The 20,061-nt window shown below is 34.7% G+C and overlaps 3 protein-coding genes across 4 annotated transcripts in view; 2 read left to right on the forward strand and 1 right to left on the reverse strand.

The window, feature by feature from the left end:
• The window catches only part of LOC120328019 (nephrocystin-4-like), a 31,203-nt gene extending 22,507 nt beyond the window's left edge, over nt 1-8,696 (reverse strand). The window contains exons 1-6 of one of the 2 annotated variants that reach the window (XM_039394395.2): nt 8,491-8,696; nt 6,901-7,057; nt 2,349-2,498; nt 1,603-1,805; nt 1,119-1,177; nt 658-819 (exon numbers count right to left, since the gene is read on the reverse strand). In XM_039394395.2, coding sequence (XP_039250329.2) covers nt 658-819; nt 1,119-1,177; nt 1,603-1,805; nt 2,349-2,498; nt 6,901-7,041 — 715 coding nt within the window. In that variant the 5' untranslated portion in view covers nt 7,042-7,057; nt 8,491-8,696. Of the gene's footprint in view, nt 1-657; nt 820-1,118; nt 1,178-1,602; nt 1,806-2,348; nt 2,499-3,304; nt 3,672-6,900; nt 7,058-8,490 lie in introns of those variants that run through there. The other variant, XM_078114380.1, reaches the window with a different exon arrangement.
• Nucleotides 8,697-12,635: 3,939 nt separating this feature from the next.
• Nucleotides 12,636-14,126, forward strand: LOC120328164 (DNA repair protein XRCC2-like). Its single transcript, XM_039394584.2, has one exon. It carries the CDS (start codon nt 12,782-12,784, stop codon nt 13,571-13,573), a length of 792 nt encoding a protein of 263 aa, XP_039250518.2. The 5' UTR covers nt 12,636-12,781; the 3' UTR covers nt 13,574-14,126.
• A 268-nt stretch (nt 14,127-14,394) lies between these two features.
• LOC120328163 (RCC1-like G exchanging factor-like protein) lies at nt 14,395-18,423 on the forward strand. The gene is made up of 6 exons (XM_039394582.2): nt 14,395-14,965; nt 15,430-15,566; nt 15,959-16,135; nt 16,228-16,345; nt 17,009-17,223; nt 17,756-18,423. Exons 1-6 carry the CDS (start codon nt 14,737-14,739, stop codon nt 18,287-18,289), a joined length of 1,410 nt encoding a protein of 469 aa, XP_039250516.2. The 5' UTR covers nt 14,395-14,736; the 3' UTR covers nt 18,290-18,423.
• Nucleotides 18,424-20,061: the final 1,638 nt, after the last annotated feature.

The following is a 20,061-nucleotide window of genomic DNA, read 5'->3' on the forward strand; positions in this document are numbered from 1 at the left end:
GCTGGGCAAAGTTGATGTTTTATCATAAGCTGCCTAGCTTCCCAAACTAATAGGCCTATATGTAAAAATTATCAAAATTTATTTGTTTTGGTTCATGCCCTATGGTTCCATTTTAAACATTTTGTATTATTATGAATCCCATATTTTTTCATTCCACACGCGCAGTGGAAAAGTGGATTAGCTTTGGTATCCGAATCTTCAGCAAATAAACATCAAAACTCTTCTAGAAAAGCTGTTCTACTGAACCTTTATTAATACAATGCTTTCATCACTTTACTCAAAAAGGTCTTCATACAAGAAACCACTGTATTGCCTAATTATGGATTTCTGGGCTCATCACTATTGTAGGGTGGTTACATTACAGCTTTCTCCATCATCAAGTCCCTGCATCTGAAAATAAACTTCCTAACTAATCCCATACCCAACGTTCGTCATATGATTAAGCTATTTTATCGGCTTTCCTCTTCCCCCGAAATAAATATGTAAAACCTATTCTAATCAATTCAATACAACCTGAGTGAGGTGATGGGCATGACGCTCAAACCCATGATGACGACATAGTTAGCTATGATGCTTCAACTACTATCCCTGATGACTAAAAGCATCTAAAAGTGGTAATCATGAGATTGCTTTGAACAAAACATTTTGTGAATGTACCTGTGCCAGATTTGGAAAAAGCTTCTGCCATTCCAGGAAGACATTTATACGATGAAAACAAAACATTATCAGGCATTAAATGCATCACTGATTGAAGATTTTTATGTTTTTGTATAGTGTATGATAGTTGACATCCTGTAATCAGTTGGATATGTTCGTTTGCTAAAATGAAAGTAACAATTTTATCGATAAGGCATGATTGATTAGAATTGTTTTATAATCGATAATAAAAGAACACAGAGTCTCTAAATTCAGACATAATTCAAAATTGTTAGATGTAGGAAATATAGAAAGTTTTTATAGTTTTTTGTCTGTTTTATAAAAAAATGAAATTATTTCATATTTAGGTCATCTTGGAATCAATTTATTGCAGTCAAAAGCAAAAAATAACTTTGGTTCTAAAACCAGATAATTAATAACAATTATGTAGAACCAGAGAAAAATAAAATTAAAAAACATACTTTCAATGTGATCACCCATAAACAGTAATGCCCTCGGCGTTCCTTGATAGACATCCATTCTAAAAATAAGATTTTGTTTAATAATAAAAACTCATTCCCGAATAGGTGTTTAACAGATCAGGTAAACAGTTTATTAACATCATACTTCCAAAGTCTGTCATTCGTACAACAGGAATTCCCATCAGTCCTATCAAACAAGACCATTTTCAAGATAATCACCACTTGAAATCATAATATTGGTTGGCTCTTCCGCTTTCATTAAATTGCCATGTTTAAAAAAAAATGGTATTTATACTATTTAATAGCTATATCTGTTAAATGGTAAGAACAGTATAAACCAGTGGTGAGCAAGGTTTTGGACCAAGAGCCAAAATTTTTGCCCCTTATCAGGCGGTCCAGATTAAGTTACCCCTGGGCCGGATTTGGCCAGCGAGCCGTAGTTCGCCCATGTCATGTATGTACCCTCAGAACAATTTCATCATACTTTCTAACTGTAGGTGCCATCTGATCAGCGATGTCCTTCAATTGAAGTTCAGGTTTAAAAGGTCGTAAGATTCCCCATCCCAATGTTCGTTTTGTTGTAACAGATTCATCTCCAGGTAAAGGATTCTTCGGACCTCTATGCACAACAACTTCAACAACTAATATTACATTTGGATCAGTGACCGGTGAGTGAAAATATACAACCTGAAGAAAATTATAAATTTAAGCTATCAAATTCGGATAAACCAATAATATCAATAACCAATATCAGAGGCCTGATCACCATTATGAAATAAGTTTTGATTACTTGAGTATCGGTTTGGGTGAACATTCAATTTTTAATTTTTTCAGATAGATTTACTTCATAACATCACTCGTCTATTGCAAATTCTATATTACTTACAATTTCCAAATTTAGAAATGGATAAATAATTTCACTACATTTATTTTAAATCTTGGCTATGAACTGGTTCAGTCAGTCTATTGCATGATCTAGTTCTACCAGTTAATGTACCAGTATTTTTATATAAAATCATATATTTTTTTCCCAATGATTAGAAGCGATTAGTGTCACACAAATGTTTTATTTCAAATATACAGAACTCAAATATTGATAAGCAAAGACAAAAGTTCACATATTTCTGACAAATGTCCTGTTATACAAACTCATTCTTAAGTAATGAATTATATGGAAATAATGTTTCCAAAAGTGTTTGTGTGTCATCAAATAAAAATATAAAAACAGACCTTGTTTATATTTAATTCTGAACGTTGAATTGCTTCGTCTGTTGGAGAAATAGTTTTACTTTTCCAAGTTTCTCCAAGAAATTGTTGATATACCACATCATACAAACTGAGCCGGATTTCATATTGCGAGCTGTAAACTTCAGGTGCATTCTGAAATAAGAAAGTACTTCTACGATCTGCTGAACGCAATCCAAAAACAGGTGGAATGGTCGTCTCTCGCCACGAAAAATTAGAGAAACCAGTGTGTTGAAGCAATAACCGAGTATAGCCTTTATATACTCGGCTCGACGTCAACCTACGCTATGTGCCTACGTAGGTTCGAACGCTACCAGGAATGTAGCCATGTGCCAGTGGATTGCTGGACTCGCTGTCGTCAAAGGATGCAGTTGGATTTGGCATCAACCTTGGTCATGCTCATGCATATGTATCATTGCAAAATAATTAACCAAATCCCGATATTCTGGGCATCATGGATAATCACGAATGCTACTCTATGAAAAGATATTGCTTTTACAGCATCATCATGAACTACAAACAACTTATTCAAATACAATAATACAATAGTTGTAAAATGTAAATAGACCAATAACATTTTTGTCTCATCACTCATTAGTCACAACCCTACGTAGGTTCACTAGTACAAAGCCTGCAGGTGAAAATTCTGTGAAATAAAATTGCTGCATTCCTCGCCATTGCAGGACTGGTCCATTACCGTCCATATGACTGCTGCTACATTACAGACATTTCCAAAACAAAAGTTAGCTTCTTACAATGTACTACAAGTCTATAATATTACAAATTTTCAAGAAATAAAATAATGTCATGCAACCTAATTCATATATTTTAATATACCGGTATATTATATTATATATATTATTATATCTTGGAATGATAAAAAAATAAAAATGAATAAGTTTCATTACAAGAACACATTTCTTATCTAGTAATTAATTTACCTCTTTGTCATTTATAAATTTTGTTAAAATATACAAATTAATTCCGAAGCCAACATTTTTTCGTTTTTCATGCGATTCTTGTATTTTCAAATTCCAAAATCCACCCGTAGTTAATTGTCGTTTTTTATATGGGGAACGTACAATAGTTCGAAAATTTGAGAAATGTTTAATATCAGTTTCATAATTTTTCTTTAGCAGTTTATGAGCTGTACCATCCATTGTGTAAAATTGCTGAGAAATTGCATAAGATTCAAATACATCTTGTGAAGGAAGTCTAAATGATACTGTTCTCCGACGAAGATCAGTTTTACCAGTTTTTTTGGAAGAATCTGGTTCCATAATGTATCCAAAAATTATGATTATCGGAATATATTCACATTTGAATACCGTAATTAATTATTCAATCTATTTATTAGTATTCCACAACCTATCTCATTGAAATATAAATTGAGCAAAGTTTTTAAAGTTGAACATTATAATAATAATATATTCCATACACACTACCCTATGACAAGATAAATCTGTGATAAGAGCACTCAACTGTTTTAATTTCCGACTATCTGAATAACTTTCAACAGCTTCACTATTAAAGTCTCATATAGGCTACATGTTATATGGATTGTCTCTTCGCTGCCTAAACTCCGGGAAGTCGGAAAACTATATTCAATCTTAATAAACTATAGTCACACGCCTGATCATATCAATTATTCTTGTTCCGTTTGTAGTCAAAATTTCAGGGGTACATTCACAATAACCACTTTAACCTAAAAACTAGCAGATAACAAACAATACAGTACCAATAACTCTGTGGTTAGCAGGCTATATTTTATGCTTCACTAAATCTCAAGCATGGTTAAACGTAACAACATTTTCCACAAGTGTACTTTAGATGCAAAAACAAGCGAAATCAAAACCGTTGCCTGGTGTCCTTAATAAATATATCGCTATCATAAAATGACCATAAAATTTTAACAGCTCGCCTCCTTCTCAAATAAAAACTTGAGATCTTTGGTCTTAATAGGTAATAATAGTCCATTTCACTTTTTGATAATAAATTTGAAGTCCATTTGTTTTGTAGTATTTGTACCGAAAATTTAGCTTATCAAAGTCTATCATGAAGCAAGCATGGGGCAAGGATGAAGCATATATGATAGCGTGGTGTATCCATCTACCATGTTTGAGAAATGCCATTATAAACCGATCTTTGTTGAATTCGAACCATTGTTCTGGACTACAACAAACCCACACTATAAATACATCAGAAGTGTATTTGCTAAGTGGTTGTTCAAGACATTGATAGCCCGATAACGCGGTTAAGTAAACCATTTTTGGAACCTGGTATATTTGATTTATTAATTACCTAAAAAGGCGTTACTGACCTCAAACCTAGATATTGATCTAAGAGTATTTAAGAATTTAAATACTAATTAAAGATAACAAAGTTATGATCCAAAAATATAAAAGACCATGGAACTCTGATGTCACATTATTAGTTTTTTTTTTGCAAAGTGCAATAAAATAAAATTCATATTAAGACAAATTTATCCAGATTGGCTTTAACTTGCTAGCAATCTCACACAGCATTTTAAAATTTCAGAAATCTTGAATGTCCAGATATCCATTTATAAGATTTAATTCATTTAATTTAAATAGTGGCAAGTTAATATGTAACCTACTAAACCTATAAAACTAATGATAATGCTTGGTATTTAATAGCTTTGATATCCTGTGTTTTATGTCAGAGATATAATACTAGTACGTACGTCGGTACGTGATATATCAATATTTCTCATCCAAGGGCGTGACTACAAACTTGTCAAAGTAAATATGGAAGTATAATAGCCTACTCAAAATTTAATGAAAAAAATTTTCCACAGATTTTCTCAATATTTAATTGAGAATAACTCCAATAATAATCAACAATAACTTCAAAATTTAGTTTTTCAAATATTTACATTGCAAAAAAATTGGAAAAAAACATCTTCATCATTGTCCAATTTCAATAGCCTATTTTATTTTATTCTTCACTAACAAATTTTCCAGCATAGATAAAATAAATCTCAAATTGACAAGTTCCTTAGAAACAGAACATTAGTAAACACATCCTAAATATACCTCAATATTTAGCATTGAATATGAATATAGAAAAAGACTTTAAAACTGAAAATCCACTATTTCGGTGAGCCATTGCTAATCATGCCTAAAATCTTGGAACCTTCATATCCAGCTAAAAGATTATTGCATTTTCTGTTGCTTTCTCATTACAAAATCTAATTTTGTTCGTCATAAAAACTTGTAATATTGTTTATATAGTAATCAAATCCTTCGACAACCCAAACACCTCAAATCCTAACTGGTTTAAGGAAACCAATTTTTGAAATTAAAGTAAGGCAAACACATGTTCACTCCTGTGCTCTGTACCAAAATATTGACCACACTAACTCCCTTCCAGTGACATAGCATCAGTTGATTAATCTAGGATTAAATACCAACATTCAACAATGTGCTTATGAAAAGGATTACATTGCTTTATTAATGATCCTATGCATTACATTGTGAAATCACCTACAATATCAAATTTACCGGTATATTACTTTGGCATGAATGAATAAGAGTGGTGGATATTTGAAAAAAATTGCTACAGATTGAACATGAAGTTTGATGGGTATGGAATATAAAATAAATTTTGAATATTGTGATTGGTAATTTTAGACTAGAAGAAAGTCTTATACTACCGTAAATGAATTAAAGTGATTGGTAGCCAACCCAATTTGAAGAATTAATATATATATATATAACCTGGTAACCATGATTTAAATACCACTGGCCAAAACCAAATAATTTACAAATCTATCTGAATCTGAATCTAGAATAATATTTTTAAATATTCTAAATTGGGTCAAATTTAATAACAAAGAAGTCGATTTAAATTCAATGGGTTTTGTACTTGAAATATATGAAAGGTAAAATGTGATTGCTTCCTTATTCTTGTTTATAATTTAGTATTTGATTAGATTTAGACATCCTTGTATTACATATATTGATGAAAGCAAAATATGGATTAATGAGCAATGATGATTCAAAATAAGTGAAGAGTATATGAACCAAGTTTAGTTTAGCACAGGGGTGTGCAACCTGTGTGCAAATGCGGTCTTCGAGGGAAAAATTGTGTGGCCCGCGGAGAAGTGCCAATTTTGAATATGTACGAGCCACCTAACAACGTTTAAATTTAATTTGGTACGCGCGAGTGATTCCAATCCCTAGCCTATACCCAAGTCGAATTTTTTATCTATGACTTTACAATGCCTTAACAGCTTGCTTATGCAAACAACGCATGTGACATGATCAATAACCAAATTTTTGTGCTTGCAACTACTAGATAGCCTATGTTAAATACAGGTGCAGCCCATGGTTTCACCCAGTTATTTCTATCTAGCCCTCCAATAATAAAGGTTGCACAACTCTGGTTCAAACGGATTATTAACAACATTAAACGTAGAAAGATATGAGATATGAAAGATTACAAGATAAAAGAAAAGATTACAAGAAAAAACAGAGAAACTATGCTCTGCTGTATAATCACGAAATGAGCTCACCAATGATCGATATCCAGTTATCGATTGAATCTTTACTTGATAACCCGTAGAAGGTGTCACAGCTGTTCTATCATTATGTGGTTCAACATCATTAAATTCTTTCATCACAGAATGCCATGATGGCATAACTTTCTTAACCATCTTCTGACAAATATCACTTTAAAAAACAAAGGAAACGATTTAACGATGTTTAATTAGCAACTTATAGAGAAGACATATACAGTGATACCACGGAAGCATAATTCGTTCAGGATTGGTGTACGACTACTGATTTGTTCAAGTACTGAGTAACTTTTTTGCCATAGGAAACAATGGTAATTATAATAATTCGCTCTCACGCATTACAAAATACCAAAAGCATTAACAAAATGTGTACCTAAACAACGATAATTATTTGAATGTGTACATAATACAGTAATACAGATTACGGAACATAATTAAGATAAAAATATGAAACATTTATGGTCGGCGCAGATGCCATTTCGTCCGATAGTAGCTATACTTGGCAAGCTCTATATGGCGTGATTGTGACATCGTAGACTCGTAGTGACATAATTTTTGAATTACATAGTCAGGTGGGGGTTAGGTATAACATATACAAAATTCGTTATGCTTCACCCACCGGAAGTGCATGTGGTACCAAACTATACCAGGCCCCAGTTACAGTACGTTTGAGCAAATTCAGAAATTTCTGTAGCTCTATAAGATTCGTTTTCTGTGTGCGTTGACGTCATTAAAAATTGCGCAACTTGCAGACTTGTGACGGTTCCGCTTTCGCGGTAGTTGTGAGGATTGCTGTATTCAGGTATTGGCAGTATACCAGTAGACTATACCGTGATAGATTGCATACCCACACTAATTCGTTTTGGCCTTCGTGTCTATGTATTTGAGCATCGCTATTTCTGTATTTGAAATCATTTGGTCAACTACAAGTTTTTGAATAAAGAGTCGTTCAAATGCGGAGGTATCACTGTAATTGAAATAATCAATACCGGTATTCCATACCGTAGTCCAGTAGTCAGGCACCTACACCCAGCCAATGGTATAATTATGCACTTTGCTAAAATTAGCGACTGTTTTCGTCGGTATCTAGACGGTAAACGCCTTTACGTTGGTGTTTATTCTCTCTACATCACAAATTTGTTATTGTACCCCCCAACTGACTATGTTATCCAAAAATTACGTCATGGAAACCAACGCCACCATATCGCGTTCAATCTTATATCGGAAAGCAGGATATTTTTTGTTTTTGTGCCAAATAAATTCCAATGCCAAACGGAATTTTCGTATTAATATTTTAGTATCAAATCATTTTATTATAAATAGATAGTTTTTAGTTTCCATGTTTTTGTTTATCGTTTTTTAATTTAATCCCATTCCCCCCAATAGTCTACATAATATGAATAGTAAAAATCAAAATAAAGAAAGCAGGAGAAGTTACCTTTAATTTAATCCCATTCCCCCCAATACATATGAATAGTGAAAATCAAAATAAGGAAAGCAGGAGAAGTTACCTTTAATTTAATTTAATCCCATTCCCCCCAACATATGAATAGTGAAAATCAAAATAAGAAAAGCAGGATAAGTTACCTTTAAACAGCGCTCCGTCTGTGCCTTGAGAGGATTTGCGTAAAAACTTACAAAGACTTCGTTCTGAATTCAGATTTCTGGATATTCCCAAACTTTGTCGTCGATGAGATTTAGTTATTCATCATAGGCTATAGGCTACAAGCATAGCCTACATTACAGAGTTTTTTCATCATTTTGTTTGTTTTTGTTTTGATTGTCGTAACTGTAATGTACGCATGAATGGCAATGTATTTTGTCGAACTTTGACCCTCATAATATAAGAATTTGTTGATTCAAATTAAAATGTTGACATGTTTTTACTAACAAAAAATAAATGAAAAAAAACTTAAAAATTCCATTTTGTTTTGAACTGTGGATATTCAAGCGCCTTCAATTGAAAAATAATGATAACTAATGTTATCCAACGCTTAGGTATTTATGCCTATTTGTGAGAAGAATCCTAGACTCCTCAATTTAAAAAAATACTTCACCCGACTGGAAGACGTTCACAGACTCGAATACTCAATAATATACAGAAAGTTAAAATGGAGAATTCTGCAGGGCAAGCAATACTTCTCAACAAGTTTAAAACATGGGAAATATCATGTGCCCGCCCACCTGCACAAACAGAAAAATAAATTACAAAAAACACAAACCTAGTTAAAACAAGGTTTGGGCCAGAAATAAGCAAACAAAACATAGTCGAATGTATAGGAACTTCCAGGCTGTTATACTTTTGAAACGCTTAAGCTGTTGCAATAATAATGACCATTTCATTGTGAATCGTATATAGCATTGGTTCTCAAACTGGGGTCCGCGGACGCTTAGGGTCGGCAAAGCGATTTCAGGGGGACCGCAGGACAATTTTGATTGATTTAAAGTAAAATTTGTGTTTCTCCAAAGCACGACACCGTCTACCGAACACATTATTACGTAATAAACGTGGCAACGTCAGTGAATCAGAGCGTATTGTTTATGAAGGCGTGTGCTTCTAATTGTAAATTTTCTCGGGGTAATTTAAAAAATGCCTCCCCCGTCACAAAAGGTAAATTTAGATATAACAATTAAGATGTCAAATTTAGTTTTGCTGTGATAAGGTCTGGAGAAGAAGAAAAACCATAGTGGCACCGTTCTATCCCGATGTCGCTAAGATGGCACAAAAGATGCTCATTCCATTTGCAACAACTTACGGATGTGAGGCAGCTTTCTCTACATTACACGCTATTAAAACAAAATGTAGGAACATAATGAACGTGAGACACAATATAAAGGTTGCATTGCCCGAAACAGAAACCAAGGCCAAGGTAAAAGAACTAGTGGGAGCCAAGCAGGGACACCCATCTCATTGAACTGTTTTATTGATATATCGCGTTGCTATTTGCTTTAGTTTTTTTCGTGAACCGCTAGTCATCAGAAAAATTGAAAGGGGGCCGTTATGCACATTTTTACCGCGCACATATACCAAGTTGCTATTTGCTTTAGTTTCTTTAGTGAACCGCTAGTCATCAGAAAAATTGAAAGTGGGCCGTTATGCACATTTTTTCAAAAAGTTCGAGAACCACTGGTATATAAGATAAGATAGGATTTACATAATCACCCCGGGGGAGAGAAAAGCCAATAGGACGGCTAAATCATATGGCGATTTTCCAGTTTCCGCCATAATCCTTTCCGCCCTCTTTTGGACGAATGGGCCAAAAATTATATTTTTGTTGAAAAAAGATCGCATGTACATTGATTTGTGAATATACCTTTAATACTGATTACTGAATACAGGTGTCGGTGGATTACAGGTGTCGCTGCTCGATAACCGACTTTGGATTTTCGCGTCACCTTTCACCATGAAATGTCATTTTCAACTTTTTTTAAGTTTATGTCCAGTGTGAGTGCACTTTCATTTCGGTGAAATATAAACTACTGACTGAATGAATACGGTTCGGCGATGTGGCGCATTGTGCTAAGCGTTAGGAATACGCTCGCCACCGCATCCCTGATTACCCTTCGTCGAATCCCATGCGGGGATGGTCATGTGCGTGAGGATTGCTTGACTCCTCGCCGCCGTATGGCGTAGGATGGTTTACGTAACCGCTGGTCGGTTACGGCTTCCTCTACCACCAAATCCATGCTTCCGAAAACAAATACCTTGCTAACTAACCCCATACCTGGACTCTGGACTGGTAACCGGACGAGAGACCGTGGTTTGTCATATGATTAAGCCGTCTTATCGGATTTCCTCTCTCCCGGGATAAATATGTAAATCCTATCCTATCCTGGTGAAAAATTCTGTTCACAAGTGAAAACATTTAGGTATAGTCACCTACTTTTCTGATTGACAAATCGCTATAAACACCACTCTCTCTCCGTGTGGGTGTGTCGAGGGCTGGTGTTCATTGGAGAACAAAACGTGTGTATCAGTGTTCAAAAATATGAAAAAACAGCACGCAACAACAAGTGTTCGGTATTCGAATACCGTATGCTATGCCGCTTCCGAATAAATAAGCCATAATTGTTGCTGTGCTTTATCCGTCATATTCAGATTCAAATACCATACAGGTACGGGTACGGTAACGGTACTTGTTGTTGCTGCACTGTTTTTTTAAACACTGATACCGGGATGTCATCTGATCATGTAGAGTGGGAGTGGTGACTCCTCTGCGGCCCATGGGCCGGGGCCACGGCCCATCGAATTGGGCTTCGGCCCATCTAGTTGTGTAAAGAAACTATTCCCTTGGCTAACACAGACAGTCCCCGAAATCATAATAGAACTATAATGTAAAAAATCTGAATTTTTTTTGTCCTAACCCTAACCTGGCACACATACTACAGGAGTATATATTTTTTTGGTTCGAATATTGACAATTTGGTAAAATTTGAAAATTTTGTCAAAATAATTGAATTTTTCCTGATGGGGCCACGGCCCATCAAGCTATGGGCCACGGCCCATGTGGCCCGATTAGACGGGCCGTGGCCCCGGCCCATGGGCCGTAGAGGAGTCACCGCTCCTGTAGATCATGTATGTGATCGTGTATACTATGTGACGATAAGGGTACGGTAAGGAACCAACTGACCTAAGGATAGGATTCAAGAGCAACTATTGATGTTGCCTTCAATTTTCACTGTCCATGTTGCTGATGGTCTGGCAGTTGTGTACTTTCTACGTTTCTATGACTATAACTAGGCTAACCATATTTCTGAAGCAAAAAAAAAGGGACGACGCGGATTGGACAAGCCAACCTCGGTTCGATTCCAGAGGCTTAGTAATAGTTTAAACGTTTCCAATACCATTGTGGATAGATTGGGTCTAGTATAGTTTAGTACCACAAGTACTTCCAGTGGGCGTACCATAACGATTTTTGCATATGTTATTCCTAACCCTCACCTGACTATTCCATCCAAAAATTACGTCATTACGACGTCACCATAGGGGTTGCCAAAGTATAATTACGATCGCCCGAAATGGCATCTGCGCCGCCGATAAGAACTTGCTAAAGCCGGCGATCTCTCTCCTATTGTGATCGTTGCGACTAGAAAACGAGAGAAATAGCTTGCTCGATTTCGGGTTATCGTCTGCGTGTTTTGGACGACCATCCGCATACTTCGGTGGGCCTTATTACGCCACTGTGACGTCAGAATGACGTAATTTTTCGGTGACGTAGTCAGGTGGGGGTTAGGATTGACATATGCAAAAATTGTTGAGCCAGGCCAACTAGAAGTGGATGTGGTACTAAACTATACCAGACCTGATAGATTATTAAGGGTATCAAAATGAGCTGTTAATCCTGTCAAAATATCCTCTATTGCTGTATTGGCCTGCACTTTGTTCAAATATTGGAAATTGTTCAGCTCCTTATAAAACTTGTACTTTGTTTCGGCATTTCGATGATTCAACGACAGCATGGTAGGGTATTAAATTAAGGCATGGTTCATACTTCATATCATAATTATGACATAACAATTTTACTCCCTATCTGAACTAGTGAAGTGAGACGTAAATCAGCTGCATCTGTTAAAAAAATATTTTGTAATAATATCAAATAGAAAAATTATTTATGACTGCCATACTGAAAACCGGGGCATTAGAGTCTATCGCCGAGACGGCGGAAAAATATGATATAACCGGGACTGTCCTGGCTAAACCAGGACGTACAGTAAGCCTAACTAGAACCATATTTTACCCTTTGGTGGTTTTCTTCACAGTTCAAAAATATACAGAAGTATTTGTCAGTAAATCAGTGTTAGCTTCTAACAGCTGTGCTGTAGGGAATGACAATGAAGCAGTAGCAAATTTGTGATAATATCTGTTAAATAGTAAATCATGTTCAGCCACCACGCATCATCTGGAAGTGTGTTCTCGGCCAACTCAATCTTGAGAAAACTTGTCAAACCCAGCAAGGTTCATGACGAGAGTGTCATTGAAATCATCGACAATGAAACTGAGCCTGGAAACATATTTTTGATCAATGCATTAGTAACCTGTGTTATGCCAGAAGAACACGGTGGATGCAATTATGGTGTGATATATTTTGACTTGAATCAACATTTTGATTTATTATCTTTGATTTCAATGATGGAAGAGCGTACAAATGCTGATGAATCTAAGCTAAAAGAATGGATAAGAAAGTTTTATATTGTAAGATGTGATTCTGTTGAACAATTGATAATCACACTCTATTCAATTGAACCTTTGATTGCAAACAGCAAAATACCTGTGAAATTGTTAATTCTTGATGGACTGTCTACATTTCATTGGAACGAGCAATGTGCTGGAGGTTTTTCTCAATATTTGAAAGAGCAAAATTATAGAAAACTGGTGAAAGCTTTAGACTTATTTCATAAAAAATATAACCTTTCTATTTTGGTTCGTACTCTTGAAATGTTTCCACCAATCACTGCAGAAAATGCTGACCAGGAATTTGACCTGAGAAACCTAAAATTATATGGTGATTTTTGGGAGAATTTTGTAACATATCGTTTTATTTTAAAATTCAAAAAATCATCAACCATCAGTAAGATTGATGATTTTAATCGGACAGATGTAGTTCTTAGTTGTTTTTCACCTAGCCATTATGATGTATCATTTTCTCTGAAAGGCAGTGTAGTGAAATAGTTACTACTCCTTTTTACTGGAATAATTGAGTTAATTTTTATCGGTTCCTGCTAATATTTTAGTACTAATTTTTTAATTACACATATATTAAAATGACAAAGTTTCATATGATACAGAGAAATATATTTTCTGTGGCAATTTTTTCCAAGCAAATATTTCAAGCATTGGTTGATATTTTATTAGAATTGAGTAACCTTGGAGTTGACATTTTCTCAATAACTTATCTCAGCTGATTTTTTGAGCTTGTTATTGCCTATACATACAGACATATGCTGCTATCCAATTAGCATAATGTATGTATGTATGTTTATTCGTCTTGTAAAAGCAATGAACAAAGTTAGAGTATTCAGGATATTTAAAGAGTTATTTAGTGATAAGTTTAGCCCTGTCATACAAGGAGACTCTGGTCTATTTTACTCTGCTGTGATGTTGCATTCTCTCGTTACAGTCTGACAGTGTGATCATTCTAGCTCACCGTACTCATTTTTGATGTGTGAGAAAAATTGAAAAAAACTTAGGTATAATTGTTTTAACACTACATAGGTTTAAACAGTTTTTATAATCTATAGATATTTATAGTAGCCTACTGATTTTGCAACAAAGACTAGGCCTGCATGAGCACCATGGCAATGGATGCATCAAAAACTTCAGAAGCAATGGATATTCTACTTGAAATATCAAAAATATTGGATACAAAGCTGGATGCTGAAACATTGAGCATTTGCGTAGAACTATGTGAACTTGGTATCAACCCTGAAGCACTTGCATCTGTCATCAAAGAAATAAAGTCACAAGCTGCTAATCTCAAGGATCAAGAGAGTTGATGGATTTGATACACAGGCAACCTTGGACAAAACAATAATTATTTCCGTTGATTTCATTTTTCTATATCCATTTTCATTGCATTTAATTTTAAACTTTCGGTTGGTGATTACAGCAATTTGTAAATGCTCTTCTGGAATAGAAATTGTCTTAAAATGCTATAAAATGCCTTTTTTCATAGTAGTTGAATATTATATGTTGAAAACTTTAGGAGAATATGTTTTTCTGTTCGTACGTACATTATCACATGATTTCTGTGATTTATTCGAAGTTGTCTGAGATATTTTTCTTTCTATATTTTTTTTTATTATTCTTCATTTTTTCTAGATTCTGATTAAAAAATGGCAATTGTCTGTAAGAATTGTTTTTGCCGAAAAGTTTTAACATGTCAAACAGGAAAAAAATCCAATTTCTGGAGATTTTCTGAAGTTTTAAGAAGATGTTCTTCCACACTTCCATTTTCATCAGATCGGGATCCTGCCCAATCTGAAGGTTTACCAATTCATAAATATATTGACAAAACACACAAGCGTGTAAATATGTTATTTGCATGTGGCTTGACAGCAACAGGTATTCTATATTTTTTGGCCTTTTAATTTACAACAAATTCTTTTTTTATGTTAATACATACGGTACTTGCTATCTTGATATATGATATAAGGACATATTTTTTGTTTACGATTCAATTTATAAAACAGGTATTCTAGAGATGTTTGTAAACAAACTTTTTTATAAGCTATAATTTGTGTGAATAGGCACATCCCTGTGCTCCTAAAAGAGGATCTTTGAATCTATAAAAACACAAGTACAAAGGTGTATATGTAGCTCGAAACTTTATCCACAATTCGTAAATTTATTCATTATAAATGTTTGCTAATTTTCGCATCTATTTTCATCATAACGGGACATATGGAGCTACAGTATCCTTCTTATTTATGGCACATGTATGGCATACATCCACTTATAAGCCACAACTCAACTTAAATGAAGGGATTTGTTTCCCAGATAACAATTCATTCAATGTTGATTTTCAGGTGCACTTGGATTAAGAGAAAAATCATCTAGAACTCAAAGTAGACGATATCCTATCAGACTTACAAATATTGGCAAATTAAAAATAACAAGTGTTGGTTGTGGATATGGTTATACAGTATTTGCAAGCAATAATAGAGTAAGGATTTCATTCTCGATTGAATAATATTACCAAATATGAGGTGACATCAATATATATCTAAAGTAACACAAATGTGTTGAAAATTGATTGATAGTTATTTGACTAAGGAATAATCAAGATTGAAACAAACAACATAACTTGGGAAATATATGTTGTTATAATCATGAATTGACATCGTTCAACCTGCTGCTCCAACATGATTTAGCCAATAAACTGATAGTCATGCTCACAAATAACTATTCCTTGAGTTTTCTTACGAATCACTGGTGCAAAGGCTAGGAATCTTGTTTTTAGAAAACTGCACAAAAAATGCATGCATAACATCTGACATAAAAAGATTGATTTTTCTGAATAGTAAGGTGAACAAATTCATATGGCTTTTACTATAGGATTTGATCAAGGTTTGGGGAAGTGGAATAAACACTCAATCACAACTTGGTTTTCACAGTAGTCAAAAAGGAGTCACGAAAGGGCGTCCTGCAGAATCTGGCCATTTCGATTATGTTATGGAAACAACAGCAATACCTATTCCATTTGATTCCTTCTCAAAAACGAAAGTTACCCAGGTAAACAATGACACCTTTTTCGTGAACACTGGTATCTTGTTTTTGTTGCTATATAATTCCATTATTTGTATTTTAATTCATTTCATATCTAGGTGTCCTGTGGTCGGGCTCACACTCTTTTATTAACTGATAATGAAGGTATATTTTCATTTGGATGTAATTCGTTTGGACAGTGTGGTAGAGAAATCATTGAAGGAGAAATATATCAAGGTAACATTTTTATATTTCTAAACATTATTTTTTACGTATTGATCTTTGCAGTTTGAAGAGTATTTACTAAGAAAATTTTTGTTTGCAATGCATTTCTTCACTTTTTGTAAAAAAAATTTCACCATAAACCGTTGCCAGTTGCCACTGCCCTTACATCCATTAGACCAGGGGTTCCCGAACTTTTGGTGTTAGAGCCAGGTTTGGAGCCAGTTAAGAGGTTGACTACAATTTACAAAGCCTCATAAATTTGACACATGACAAACATATTGATAATGTAGTGTCGAAATGTGGCAACAAGGCAGTAATTAAAACATGGCATTATCTATTGGGACCTAATAATGTCTTAGTTTGAATTACCGTAATACTACTGTTGTCAAAATTTATTAATGCCATTATTATTCTCTGGAAAGTTACGAAGTTAGTCAAATCAGTATTCTAATAAGTACACGGATAGTTTGCCGAGCCCTTAGGTTTCTCTTGTGGTGACCAGGGGCTCTGTATGGCGCACTTTGAGAACCAATGAAATTAGACCACGAGTATGTGTGTTACTACTCACTACAGAAATTGAGATGGAATAGATGTAAGATTGTTATTGAACAAATTCTTTGAGTTGCTTTTTCCAGGTAGCAGGAAGATCCAAATTCTTTGAGTTGCTTTTTCCAGGTAGCAGGAAGATCCATTGCATACCACATAATCACTTCTTATCACCAGTGACTCAAATTTCATGTGGAATGGACCACAGTTTATTTCTCACCAAATCAGGAGAAGTTTACGGATGTGGATGGGGTGCAGATGGACAAACTGGTCTTGGCTCATATGAGAAAACTGGAATACCAAAGTTGTTGAAAGGTGATTTGGAAGGTGTTAAAGTACAACAGGTATGTTTTGAAGTTTTTAAAAATTTCAAATATGGTGTTGCCTAATATTATATTAGTCAACCATCACATAATAAACAATGCATGCCATAGCCGCATGTTGCTGCAACCCGGTGGGAAAGTTTTTCTGCTTCATTTTTTCTTCAACCTAATAAATCTGCAACTTTTTCCGAGTGAGCCAGAGTGTTGCTCGGATAAAATCATTCTTAATTCATATGAAATTTTCATTCCACATTCCGGTGGAAGAGCCTACAGTATTATACAACTTGAATTTATGGGTGAGTACCGATTTGAGGTACGTGTTCCTTGAAGATAGAAAGTTTCAACAAAAATTCTGTTGTTGTTAATTTTCCCATTTTAAGACAAATGGCAGTGTGTTTGGCGGCAATAGGGTTCACCATATGATTATGCTGTCTTATCGGCTTTCCTCCAAGATGAATATGTATATCTCATCGTATCCTTGATAGATGCTTTCCTAACTTATAATAAACTATACAGGGCTGATAGGAATTAATTTAATAATGTATATTTATAGATTTCTACTTTTGCTGACATGAGTATGGCAGTTTGCGAAGATGGTCATTTATATGGATGGGGTAATTCTGAATATTATCAACTTGCATCCGTTACAGATGACACACAAGTTTGCACTCCAATCAGACTCCCATTCAAAAATATCGGTAAAATTGTTTCTGCAGCGGCTGGCGGTAGCATTTGCTGTGCACTAAATGAAGAGGGAGAGGTATTTGTTTGGGGATATGGAATTTTAGGGAAAGGTCCCGATTTGAAAGACTCGCGACACCCAGAAAAAATTCCCCAAACATTATTTGGAGAGTCTACTTTCAGTCCAAGTGTAAAAGTTACCAAAATCAAATGTGGAATGAATCATTTTGCTGCTGTTACAAATAATGGAGAACTTTTTACATGGGGAAAAAACAAATCTGGTTGCCTTGGTATTGGTGAATACAGGGACCAATATTTTCCATGGAAAGTCTTGGTGCCTGGAGAAGTTGTCGATGTGTTCTGTGGTGTTGATCATACCGTTATACTGTCAAAGTCTATGTTGTAATTCCTGAATTAATATTATATTTTATGGACGCATTTTCTTTGGTGTGGCAGGAAAGTTTCAGGTCGCTGGTAGATATATTTGTTATGAGAAAAATGATTTCAACAGCATTTGCATTAAAATATGATATAAAACTCTTAGTTTATTCGCTTTGAAGATCTTGGTTGTGCCTGCCTAAATGCTGGCGTCCAGTCCTGCGCCGTCTATATTTGATCAGTGGCAGAAGCATCAGAAGATTGCCATGAAAGTGTCCATGAATAAGATATTGTAATAATCTGTTATAATTAGGGCTGGGAATTTCAGGGAATACACTTTTACCGGGTAAAATTAACCGGTTAACCGCAACGTAACCTTTGACATAATAATTTATAATTTTAGCTAGTTACGTCACAACGGTTACAGAGCAATTTCGGGTGATCTTATCCCGCTATCGCTCAAAATTATTCACGAATCGTGATCGCTCTGCTACAAGAGATATGCAGCGTGATTCGGACATCTGAAAGTATTTTAATAAAACCCGAATCCATTATTAAATGTCATTTATGTGACAAATTTTCAGTGTTGGACGTGCAAATTATACTCTGAGATATCATAAAGAAAAACGGCATCTACTGCGAACTTGTTGAATGACATTGAATATACGATTTTGCAATAAAATCGGGAACAAAATATTTTCACCGAAAACTGAATTTATCATTGTCAAATTTTTATAATCAGCAATCTTAGTACTTATTGTTCACATTTATTGGGTCCTTACCAATACAGATAGTGTTATTCTTTAGAATTAAATGCCACAGGAGATAAATTTGCGATGACGTAATCATTTTTAAAAAAGTTGTACATTATAAAGATAATTTGTACCTAAGATGTCAGTTAACGGTTAGAATAAATTGTAACCGTTAACCATCTAAAATCGGTTAACCATTCCCAGCCCTAGTTAGAATATTCAGTTGAATTCGAAATATGGGAAATAAAACATGAAAACAAAGCGGCAGTGGTATACATTGTTTTTATTTGACTGCTGAGGCAACCTATGCGGTTCATAGGAATACAATACTGTGCAGAGATCAAATACATAACTGAAATAGGGGCTAGAAGTCTTATGAATATGGTATAAATAGCGTGCGCCTCTTATCTTATCGGCTTTCTACACGGAGGTTAAGTATGTGAATCCCAGTGTTATGTGCAAGTCTCATTCCCGCTTTTGAACAAATCAAGTAGTTTAATTCAATTATATGTGTGCCTAAATAAGTATTATAGTAATAATAAAGAACACTGGTAATACTGCAGCAAATACATAAAAGATCCATATGCAAATGTGCTGTGACTACGCTTGTTTGGTCAACTGAATTTATTCATATTTACTGGAAACGAATCAGATTATTTTCGGCTTTGAATTTTATTTCGTCTGTCCCAAATGTCTCAATGTACGGGCTATGAATAAGAAAACAATCGCAAGGAGTTATAATACACAGTTCGTATAAATTGAAAACAGAACGTGATGGTGAATATTCACTGACGTGACCGGCCGACATTCGTGCTATTAATTCTGAAAGTAAAAAAGTAGGTGCATATATCGATAGAGCAACGGCTTTCGAAAGTTAAAGCATAGTAGCCGCACTGAATGTCATCAAACATGAATGCGTAAATAGAGAACGAATTTATACCACACTCTTGAAACCTCTTCACTAATCCACCAAAATCCCAGCTGTGAACCTCCACAACAAACACACAATTTGAAAAACAAATGATTCAATTTGAAGCCGCGGTACAAA

The sequence above is a fragment of the Styela clava genome, chromosome 7 (assembly GCF_964204865.1).
Source record: "Styela clava chromosome 7, kaStyClav1.hap1.2, whole genome shotgun sequence".
Taxonomy (NCBI): domain Eukaryota; kingdom Metazoa; phylum Chordata; class Ascidiacea; order Stolidobranchia; family Styelidae; genus Styela; species Styela clava.

Coding starts and splice junctions, on each gene's coding strand:
- LOC120328164 (XM_039394584.2), top strand. CDS start 12,782: ATGTTCAGCCACCACGCATCATCTGGAAGTGTGTTCTCGGCCAACTCA.
- LOC120328163 (XM_039394582.2), top strand. CDS start 14,737: ATGGCAATTGTCTGTAAGAATTGTTTTTGCCGAAAAGTTTTAACATGT. Junction 15,567..15,958: donor TATTTGCAAGCAATAATAGA/GTAAGGATTTCA, acceptor CTTTTACTATAG/GATTTGATCAAGGTTTGGGG. Junction 16,346..17,008: donor TGAAGGAGAAATATATCAAG/GTAACATTTTTA, acceptor TGCTTTTTCCAG/GTAGCAGGAAGATCCATTGC.